The 12,128-nt window shown below is 34.4% G+C and overlaps 1 protein-coding gene across 11 annotated transcripts in view; it reads right to left on the bottom strand.

Annotated features, from left to right (window-relative positions):
* SGCZ (sarcoglycan zeta) overlaps positions 1 to 12,128 on the bottom strand; it is a 348,739-nt gene that overhangs the window by 80,030 nt on the left and 256,581 nt on the right. For all 11 annotated transcript variants that reach the window (XR_004306978.1, XR_004306979.1, XR_004306977.1 and 8 more), the window contains one exon: positions 10,850 to 10,951. Coding sequence is in view for 8 of the 11 variants with exons in the window: in XM_032444281.1 (XP_032300172.1) it covers positions 10,850 to 10,951 (102 nt within the window). In the remaining 3 variants the exon portion in view is untranslated. The remainder of the gene's footprint in view (positions 1 to 10,849; positions 10,952 to 12,128) is intronic.

Genomic DNA, 12,128 nt, shown 5'->3' with positions numbered 1-12,128 from the left:
AATATTATAAAATCGAAAATATGCAGAATATCAATGTAAGAGTTGAAGTGTTTATTGACCTTCAATTAATGTCATACAAAATGGGAAGCATTCACATGCTTAGTATATTCAATTACTTGGTCTAGGTTTAGCCTGTTTTAAGGACTAAGTGATATGGGAGCAAATGTTTTGTGTGAGCTGAATTTTGAGCCAAGAGTGCAATTAAATCTCTCCCATCTTTTCACAGAGAAAAGCACATAGAAAAAATTGGTAATCTCAGTTTAATTGACTTTAAGTAAGTTTCTCATAAAGGATAATTTCATCCCTGCCCTAGGACGTCTCAATTTCTGAAGGACTTTGGACATTTTTACCTGGACAGGAAAATCTCATCAGGCTAGAGCTGAAAAGCATTAGTTTCCAGCTGGGAATCACACACAATTAAATCTTGGTTTATGTTTATTTACTATGATTCCCGTGTTTGTTCCACTTGGTTTATTCATTTGGAGGAATTTTAAAACAAGGGTATATTATGCAGGATGCATCTGCAATTCATTCTGAATTATGAAGTACAACTTGAGATCTTGACATGAATGTCATGCATACCAGATAGATTTTCTCAATATATGCTCAGGTGGGTCCTATGTAGAAATTGAGATACATGGGAGGTAAGGAGATGACTTGTGCCCTCAAGGTTCTCATCCCATTAAAACATAAGGACAGGGGTGAAATACAGCATCCCTAACTGTAAAGTGATCAAAGATACCAATTAATATGGTAGTACAGGGATATTTACTTCTGAGTACTAAACTCAAAGAGATTAATGCCTGTTATTGTTCCTGTAATACACTCACGTGACAAAATTTCCTGCACAGCAGTAGTTATCGTTTTAGGCTACTGAACACACACAAAGCACCTATGTCATCCTCACCAGGTGTCACTTCCAATATTGTATCAGAAATCACACCAAACTGCAGAAATCCAGTTAAAAGTCCAGACTAATCAACAGCTGCAACCATAGAAATGTACAGAAATACAAAAATACTGGTGCTGATTCTATTTGTAGCTGAGAACAGTTCTTAATGCTCTTCTAGCAGTATGAAGTACATAAATAGCTTAAAGTCCTAAAAACAAGGTACAAAGCACATCTTGGGAGAGTATGAACGTGGCCTTTTGCATATTCCACAGAAAATAGTTTAGATATTCATATCAAATTTCTGTGCATGTGTGAAAATTTGTGAAGTATTTTTTTTTGTCAATCATTAGAACAATAAATTGGAGGAAAAAAAAGTGAACAGCAGGTGCCATAGCTTAGTATATAAAGTCTACCCTTTCCCACCAACATACTGGTATTTTCTATGTACTTCCCCCCCACTACTCAATCAAGTCCCGTGAATGTAAGATAAAGAAGCACCACTTCATTCTCATATCAGCTGCTTTTGGGTATTCTCTCCACCTTAACTTTGCAGTAAGTATTCGTATTTTTTCTCACTTTCTTAAGACCAATGTAATATCTACCTTATTTGTAATAAATATCCGGTGAAGATACTCCAAAAATTAGTATACTTTTGATATGAATAAGTGTTGCAAAACACTACCATATACTACGGGATGTATCTTACTAATACAGAAGCAGCACCTGCATTTTAAGAGAACATGCTACAGTACTTCACATTTGGATAATAATACTGATTTTCTATTTCTAGGATAGTAGATGCAAAAAAGCTGATTCACTTTCTGAGTCTTCTGTGTCAAGTGCTTTGGCTCAGCCTGCCAGGAGAGTTAACTGACATTTCAAAGGGCCTAGATTTGATTAAAATGACAACACAGGTATCAAGGAGATTTTTCTCGGGGATTTTGTAGATGTGCAGTTTACTCAAAAAGAATTATCACAAATTTGAAAGAAGTTTCTGATATTCTGATCAAGCACATACCTATGGAGAAACACAGTGAGAAATCCTTTTAAGACATCTTTTATTTATACCCCAATTCTAGCATAGATAAATAAATAAATAAATAAAAGCATTTATAGTCATTCTGTACTCTTAGTGTCTTCCATTCTTCTAAAAATCATTGTGACAGTTTTCCTGTATATCACTACTGAAGTGCCAACAGATATTTCACTGTTACTAATGAAAATTAGCTAGGCTCCAGACCAAAAACCATTTCACCATCACCAACCTGCACCCATGCTAGTGCAATTACCATTTATATTTGCACATAATATACCACATACTTCTGCAAGAGCACATACTGTAGTGGCTGTTGGCAGAATTGTGCATGACAGATTGCCACCCTACATTAACAAACTTTGTGAAATGCAGTTACTTTCTTAGCAGAACAACTGATTTGAATTCAGCTGAGGGTACTAATGAGTCTCTGGCTGAAGCCCAAGAGCCAGCTTTACTGTAAATCCCCAGATGTTTCTTTTACAATCATAATGCTGAAATTGTAATTACCAATTCCAGTACAGGATGTTAACATGTTCACTGCTTCTGTTATAAGACTTGCTTTACTTGTGAGTTTTCTTTATGTCTGATGTCCTTCCCAATATATTCTAAATTTTCTAAATTTCTGAATTTCTAAAAAATTTATTTACACTTGGTGTCTTTAAGACAAAAAAAAAAAAAAACAAAAAAACAAAAAAAAACCCACCAAAAAACAAACAAACAAAAAACATCAAACAGAACTACTTTTTCTAGTTTGAGATTTTTTCTATAGCTTGAAGATTTGCCCTTAGAAAATGTAGATCTAATTGCCATCTTAAACTTTTCTTGATGCTTAATTTTAAACTTTACCAAATAAAGCAGAATCTCAATGTTGAGTTTTTAAAGTCTAATTTATTACAGAAACATTTGATGTATCAGTGGCCTGGACACTGATGCTATGGTTGAAATTTAAAATAATACACACGCTTTGTAATGAAGACTTGAAAGTATTTTACATTGTGCAATTACTTTCATGAAGATGCTCTTCAAGTCAGTAATGCTTTCAACTAATCTTAGTCTTTTTGTTGTTCTTTTTTATCACTGTTGGATGCAGGGCAGTAGGACACTGCCCAAACACTGTCCTTATTCCAAAATAAACAATGCTTCCATATTTTTTTCTTACTTAATAAATAAAAAAATTCTTTGGAGTACCAAAAAAGTTGCTACATAGCATGTAAAATGACAAAAGTAGAACTTCAGTATTTTACATATATATCTACACATATTATATATCGACGCATTTTACATACATCTATAAACAATAATTATTACTCTGTCAGCATTTATTTTTTTTATAGTTGACTAAATGAATTACAGATTGAAGATTTGTAAGAAAAGAATGTTACCAGTATATCTTGCAATGCCTAACATAATGAAAAAAGAAAATGATATGTTAATAATTAATACATTCATTGCTGCAACTGCAAATATTTTAGTATCTGGCAACATTAGAAATAAATAAACAAACAAACAAACAAACAAACAAAAATTAGCTGAGGAAAGGATTTCAGACATATACAAAGAAATCTGAAGTTTCAATCAAAGTAAGAGATGGATGGGAACCTTGTTCAGGGAATAGTAAAAATAAATAAATAAATAAATAAAAATAAGTAAAATATATTCTAATAGAATTTTCAAAAGAGAAACTTTCATTGCTGGTGATTAGTTATTTCAGAAACTGTAGGTCTATACCATGATATATTTCTAATGATAACAAATAAAAATACTAAGAACTGAAAAAGCACACTTGGTATCATAATAAAAAGTCTTCAATTCTTAACAGTGATCAGTGAATGTGAAGTGCTGCATATAAATATGTACACTACAAAGATCTGCTCATGTGTTGGAAAAAATGAAAAACTGGAGATTACTATATATGTCTATTTGTTTGGTTGTGGGGTTTTTTTGTTTGTTTGTTTATTTGTTTTGTATTTGCCAGTGGTAGTCAGAGGAACAAGCAAGTTGTTACTATAAGAGAGGACTGGTGTACTAGTCACAGAATGTCAAAATAGATGTGACATTTACTCACCAACTTATACTTGGAATTTCAGTACAAGTAAAGGAAAGAGTCTGAGAATTCATTATTTTTTTCTATTATCACGCAAGATAAATTGTGAGTAGAGTCTCAAAGCCTTTATATTTCTACAAACCTGAATTTTCTTTTCCAGGTTCATTTTAATTCTATTTTCTTTCTTTTCCCTAACAGAATAAAGAAATGCTGAGAACAATAATAGGGGGAAGAAGAAGACCTCAATCTAATACAGTGTAGGTCTGATAAGTGTCATAGACAGATGGAAAAAATAGTTTTCTAAACTGACTCATACAGCTGTGGAAGTAAACTTCTATGACTTTATATCAGCTGTCATTAAAACAATTTTTTTTTTTTTTTTTTTTTTTTTTTTTTTTTTTTTCCAGATCATAGAATCATAGAATTACCCAGGTTGGAAAAGACCTTGAAGATCATCAAGTCATCAAGTCTAACCACAGCCTAACCATAGTACCCTAACTCTAACAACCCTCTGCTAAATCATATCCCTGAGCACCACATACAAACGGCTCATAAACACATCCAGGAATGGTGATTCAACCACCTCCCTGGAGAGCCTATTCCAGTACTTAACCACCCTTTCTGTAAAGAAGTGTTTCCTAACATCCAGCCTAAACTTACCCTGGCGCAACTTGAGGCCATTTCCCCTCACCCTGTCACTTGTCACCGGTGAGAAGAGACTTGCCCCGCTCTCACTGTAAGCACCTCTCAGATACTGGAAGAGAGCAATAAGGTCTCCCCTCAGCTTCCTTTTTCCCAGACTAAACAGCCCCAGCTTCCTTAGTCTCTCCTTATAGGGCTGATTTTCCAAGCCCTTCACGAGCCTCATTGGCCTTCTCTGGACTTGTTCCAGCACCTCTATGTCTTTCCTGTGCTGAGGTGCCCAAAACTGAACACAGTACTTGAGGTGAGGCCTCACCAATGCCAAATACAGGGGCAGGATGACTTCCCTAGTCCTGCTCACCACACCATTCCTGATACAAGCCAGGATGCCATTGGCACGCTGCTGGCTCATATTCAGCCGACTGCCCATCAGCACACCAAGGTCCCTTTCCATCAGGCAGCTTTCCAGCCACAGCTCCCCAAGCCTGTAGGGTTGCCTGCGGTTGTTGTGACCAAATGCAGGACCCGACACTTGGTCCTATTGAAACTCATGGCATTAACCTTGGCCCATTGATCGAGTCTATCCAGGTCCCTCTGTAGTGCCCTTCTCCCCTCAGGCAGATCAACACTCCCTCCCAACTTGGTGTCATCTGCAAACTTACAGAGGGTGCACTCAATTCGCTCATCCAGATCATCAATGAAGATGTTAAACAGAAGTGGCCCCAGCACTGAGCCCTGAATGGTTTATCTATGTCATATGATTTATCTGCAAATATTTTTGAAGTGCAAAACATAGTATAAAGTACAAAGCATTCTGAAAACAAAACTGAAATTAAAAAAAAAAAAAAAAAAAAAAATTTAATATTTAAAATTCATTTTAAAATACAAAATAAATTTATCTATTTTTACCTATACCCACAATACCTACCTATTACCTATTACCTATATTATGTAAAATATCTTTGGTAAGCAGGCTTACTTCTCTTGAAATAATATGTTCTGCATTTGAGATAATTTCTGTTTCTGAATTAATAAGTGAAATGCCTTGAGAGTCTCAAGTTGTTCTTTGATTATTAACCCTGCTGTTTTGAGAGCTGGACCGCTAAGCACAAAATTTTAAACCATCAATTCAGCCTGTTTTCAGTCTACCTCACCATCTTCTTCTTTAACATGTACTTCATTCAAAAAGAATGTGGGAGGAGATAGGGTCAAAAGTCATGCTCAAGACAGGATAACAGTAGTAGTTCTCATCCACCACACTCCTCACTTTGTTGTAGAAGACTGTCAGGTTGGTCAGGTATGATTTCTATTTCATAAATCCAGGCTGACAGCTCCCAGCAGAATTTTCTTGCACGCACATTCATTGCTGTCAATAACTGAGTCTATGGACAGGACGTAGATCTCCTACTAAGCTAAAAAGCACACTGTTTACAACTATTTTTTTGCAAAATGTGCCTTTGCTTTCTAAAGGCCTGCAAGTAAGAGCACAGCCTGACTTGGAAGAAATTCATTTCAAATGATCTCAGTAGTCCCTATATCATGCTAAGAGAACGTAGGCAGTATCTGGGGAAAGATAAAATAAGTACTTTGCTTATACTTAATGGCATACAAGGATATTTTCCCCTAACATCTCCTATTCCTTTCCCATTCCAACCCGCACGAGACTATTACTATTACTTTTTTTTTTTTTTTTTTTAATGAACTATGCATTCATAGTTCTAGGGTTTCTGTGGAGGAGCAAAATGTAAAGACTACCTTTAGTTTCTAAAATAAAATGGAAAGGATAAATATTGTTTTTTCCTACAAGCATATGCATAAATTTCTTCCTAAAGGGGTAAGATAGAGAAGATATAGATTTTTCTCCTTTCCACGTCTTTTTTTTCATTCCTGATTTGTATCATATTTTATATGGGAAAATTAATAGAAATCATTCTTAATTTTAAATATACACTATTTTTAAGAGTTTGCTTAGCCTCTGTAAATTCCAATTGCATAATTTTAAAGTTAATCAGGGAAGTTGAAACAAAAACAACAATAATGTAATTTCTCAGATAATTCACAGAGTTACAACAGCTCAAAGTAAACTCACTCTCAGTGAGTATTAAAATCACATACAGGATATGATGATCACCAAAAAGCAATATCACAGTTTCAGTTAAATTTGCCCCAGTGGAACACAGACATCAAGGAACTATTTTAAAACTGAAGATGCAGTACCAAAACAGCAACAACAAAAAACAGAAAAGCAGTTTCTACTTAATTAACTTCCCACATTTTTCTGAAGAAGCATTCCCAAATCGACTTCAGTTCCTCAGGCTCACATAAAATTGAGTGGAAATAGCCACTCATGACTTTATTCATGAGTTGTAATCAACCAAAATAAAGTTCTTCAATAATATTAAGTCGGAATTTTCAGTATACAACCAGACATCTTCCTTGGATGAACAACAAATCACAGTAATAATAAGTGAAGTCAAAGCTGACATGAAAAAAGACTTGCACAATTGGATGACCCCCAGACAAGTTTCAGTGAAGTATAGCAAATCAAGGGCAAAATCATGAATCATAAAGGTCTATCAGCTGTCAGCAAACAACAAGTACAGCCAACTCAATTTCAGAATGGCAGTCCCTACAGAGACCACCAACAAATACGAGTGACTTGTCCCTTGGCAAATCTTCTGACTGAGAAACCATTATATCTTGTTCATAGCCAATAAACTGACACTGAGCTTTCAGGACACTGGAACTACATCATGTTGAGAGCCAAATGACTTAAGGAGCCCTTTTATTTATGCCATACTAATGGTTTTATCTTCAGTGACAGGTGAATGATCCCAAGGGCAAGGCTGAAGAGTTGATATTAGGAAAAATTGAACTGTGGACAACTGCAGATTTTATCAGAGAGGTATGTCATTTGTAATTGCAAAAACAAGCATTGAACTTTTCACTGTGCAACAAAGATGGCAGACTCTTAGGTGTCTTTGTGACTTTTTGATAATACAAAAAAGCCACCTAATTGAGGCTTCTAGGATATCTATACACCTCAGTAGTGTTAGGATTACAGGACTTAAACTAGTTAAACTGCATGAACACATTTATCAGCTCCAAATCTAGCTAACAGATAGCTTCTGCATAAGCACAAAATCTTTCTTAGCACCAGCTGCTGCATCCTGCTGGTAATATCATTGGTCTTCCTGACTCATTCTGCCTTGTTGTTCCCGGGAAAAGCTATGAAGCCCTGACCTGCAGTGCTGGCAGTCCTACAAGAGCTCCCAGGTGTCAGTCTACAAAAGCTAATGCAGAGAAATACAGGAGTTTCACAGTAACACCACTGAATTCATTACAGTTTGTATCAGGGGTTAATTGGGTGATACCACTTCATTGTCTCCGTTCTTTTAATGGGAAATGGGTAAATGTACTTAAAGAGCAAAATTTCCCTTCAGCAAATAAGCAGCATGTGCATATAAAAGAACAAATTTGGAAATTTCAGATGTGTTTTGGATTCCACTGGCCATTTAGCTCCTGTATGCATCAAAGTTCAGACGTTACTTCTATAGAAAGAGGGGGAAGAATTCCCCCTTTATCACCCAAATACAAGCACTAACATCAGCTATTCAGAGCCTACTGTACAAAATATGTTTCTACTGAATGCAAGGAGACATCAGAAACATGGCTCACACATAGATTTCTTCAGTACCAACTTCAATCCTGTAAGTGACAAAACAGCTAATAATACACACAGAAGACACACACCTACAGATACTCCAAGCAGAGATACCACAACCCCCCACCCCAACATTTAACATAGCTCCAAGGTTGTTTTCATATTTTCCACATATCAGTCACATTTTCATACACCAGAAGGTACTGAAACTTTGATGAAATCACTACTGAGCAATGTCACAAAGTGCTAGGATGGGCTCTGCGAGGTGAGAACAAAATCTACATAAATACTTTTTTTTTTCCTTACTTTATTTATTTTTTTTTTTTTTTTGGCTAGATAATGAATAAATTAAAACTAAAAATATTTTAGTCAAGGTATTTTGTCCTGGTGATATTAATTTGAAGGCACTTAAAAGCTGCTTCATGAGCCTCTCAGGACTAATGTAATCTTGAGACAGGCTTCTGAGAGACTTTACACCCTACATACTTATATAATTATATATATACATGCTATACTAATATGTATAGTTTGCCACATTGTTTACCAGCTCTGAGTGAAATTAGAACCGTACTTAAAGGCCTCACTACTCTCATCTGAAATAGACATTTCCATATTTACTTCAAGAGAACAAATTAAGCCCTGTGAAACAAAATATCCCAAATCATAACCCTTGTGTACATTCACTGGACATGGAACAGACATAACTCACTTGAACAAAGTAACAAGTAATAAAGAAAAGCCATGATGAATGCTCATCAACCTCTACAAAAACAGTATGCTCCATGAAGGGTGAGGGTATAAGATATGTAGTCTGAGAATTTTACGCAGATTTCATCAAGTCTACATCTCAGAATATTCATATTAAGCAGGCTCATGTGTCAGGCACAATTTTAAAAGGATTTGTTGTGACTGGTATGAAGGTCTAACAAGTTTAGTACTCTATATTATTTTGTTAATTTAGATATAGATAAAAAACAAAATATTCTGATTTAAGTATTCTAAAATTACAAAATTGTCAAGGAAAGAATAGGACATTACAGAAATTACTTAATAGACATCCATACCTTTTCATGGCAAGATGGTCTGAAAAGAAACATGGCCAGTGTTCCCCTTTGTAGATGCCTTTCCAACTTCGGAAAGCAGAATCTGATCTTACTGATCAGTTCTTAAAGAGTCACTTATTTAATTGAGCACTGAGTGTTTTCTAGGTTGCTGTGCTTTGGTATGTGTTTTTGTTTGTTTGTCTTTTAAATGGAAACATTTAAACCAATATCAAAGCTTGATATTTGCATTTATTCTGAAGCAACTCATTACTTATTTTTTAATCTTAGCTAGTAATTAATATCTTAAGCTACTATTATAAATGAAACATTATGAGCAAGGTGTTGTTACCAACTAGATGCACAGTGAACTGAAAAATCAAATATATATGTTTCTTAAAGTGATTAAAAATTAAAAATTGTTGGGGATGAGATTATTAAATATTTTTTCATTACCTAAAATAATAGTTTCCCTGACAAATATTGAAATATGGTAGTTTTACAAAAAAAAAAAAAAAAAAAAAAAAAAGGACCAATAGAATTGTCATTAATTTAATATACCTATTAACACAAGAGTGAACTAATTAAAAGAAATGAGAAGCTGTCATGATCTCATTTATGAAAATACTCGAGACATTCCTTACACAGACTTTAAAGAATTTTCCATAAAGACAGAAAGGGCAAATATAATTTCATTCTTGCCAGGTTTAGTTCTGTGCATACTACAATACACTGCACACTGTTGACTGAAAACTATTGTAATATTCTTTCTGATTAAAGATTATTGTATGAATTGTGAAGAGAATTTCAGAGATTTTTATTGCTTCTAAATCATTTATACTATGTTGCTGATGTTGAATAAACAGCATGAATGAGTGAAAACTCTTATATCAAAATGATCTACACTGAGTTCATATTTTTTTATTTATAATAATCTGCTACCATATAATAAAACAGCTGCATGAAAACAGCATCTAAAAATGGCTTGTTTTGAAAAATTACAAGCTAGAGATATGATACAGTTCAACAAGATTGTTTGTACCTAGTGAGGACCAAAAAAATAAAAAAATTTAAAAAATAAAAAAAAAAAAAAAGAAAAAGGAAAAAGAAATCACTCTAATGAAAACCAGAAAGAACTTTGGTGTATATAAAACCACTGACAATTTCAACACATTTTACACACATAATCAATCTTGTGTTTCCAGACTTAAGAACTTATGAAGTGTTCAGATGCTCCATTCTCAATGCCAACATCATTTCAAGTATGAAATATAGAGGTTTAGAATCCTGTTTTTAAGGATGGTTTAGGGTCTTGTTTTTAAAGACGGGACATTTCTTTTAAGAAGCAAGCAAGGTTTCAGGAAAAAAAAAAAAAAAAAAAAGACATGAAGGAAGATTTCACTGTTAAGGTATTCTCAAAATTACTAATTGCTAATTTAGGAGGTGTAAGAATGAAACCTTGTAGTTTGAGGCTGAAGAGATTCATTTACATTAGCTGTAAATTAAGGGAAAAAGATTAAAAAACACCTACCTTTCGGGAATTTATTTCTTTCACATATAATGGAAGTAGAAATTCAGATATTCCTTCAAGTCGTATTCCTTTTTTAGTGACTCTCAAATTTCCCATTCCATCCTACAATCAACAACACACACACATATATATACATTTCAGTTTATGAAATAACATTATCCAGAGCAAGGTAAAAAGAACAGTATCTGGCCTAATATCTAAAAGTAACAAGTATTTTCTCATGAAAATAAATGCTTTTTAAGGGTTAGTAGCCAAAACACAGTAATGTTTGAGGTGCTGGCCAACTGAAGTAGGAGGTCCAGCCAGTAAAATAGAGACAAGTATATATTATCCACTGAAGTTTAGTGTGTTTTAAGATTGCTACTGTGTCGTTAAGTTCTTGGACCTCTAATGATTTGCATTATAAAAATACCATGAACTCTCTCTATATTGCAATTCTTTTTCTTTTCTGAAATACTACCTTCTGATGTCTAGAAATGGAATTTCAGTGAGCGTAGGGAAAAAGTTCACGTGGACTGGTTGTGCTGCAACTTTCACTGTCCGCAGCTCTTCTGAACTGAATAGGAGCTAGACAGAGGAACTTAGAGGGAAATCCTCACTTGGGACTGTGGCTTTTGACTACAAACCCTACTCTGATGGTGAACTGCAAACGTTATTCCCTGACTAGATGTAATGCAAGGGTGCTAATATTGATCATATATATGCCATCATTGTGGAGATGAAGCTGGATCCTGAATTACACCTGCTATGCAATATTTTTTAAAGAAAACATTTATTTTTGTATAATATCAGGAAATATTATGTCAGGTCACAGGAAAACATCCTACAGGAAGAAAAAAGTTATTTAATTAGTAGTTGCTCATCTTTACTAAGAGCATGTTACTAGTGAAAAGCACTTCAAAATTAAGTTTTGTTGTTGTTTTATTTTAATCTGGATAGAAATAAGAAAAGGGCCATTCTAAACGTCTAGATGAAAAAAGCCAACAAAATGATCCAATGCACAAAATATACATATATATAAATTGAAGCAGCACTGCAATGCTTTAGCTATCACAGTTAAAGCAATGAAATCAGTTTGATACTTAGAGACAAGATCATTTTGCACACTGATCTAAATTCAAGTCTGTACCTGTTACTACATTCTTGACAGAAGATAATTCTTCGCTGCACAGCCAGTGGAATACTTGATTCACTTAAGTAAAAAATTAGCAAGTGTAACCCAATTGCTGATTAAATGCTTAGAAGTAATTACTAAGTCTACTGCAGCAGAAAACCAAGA

The sequence above is a fragment of the Coturnix japonica genome, chromosome 4, assembly GCF_001577835.2.
Source record: "Coturnix japonica isolate 7356 chromosome 4, Coturnix japonica 2.1, whole genome shotgun sequence".
Lineage (NCBI taxonomy): Eukaryota > Metazoa > Chordata > Aves > Galliformes > Phasianidae > Coturnix > Coturnix japonica.
The sequence above is the reverse complement of the archived record's forward strand: the minus strand, read 5'-3'. Positions and strand labels throughout refer to the sequence as shown.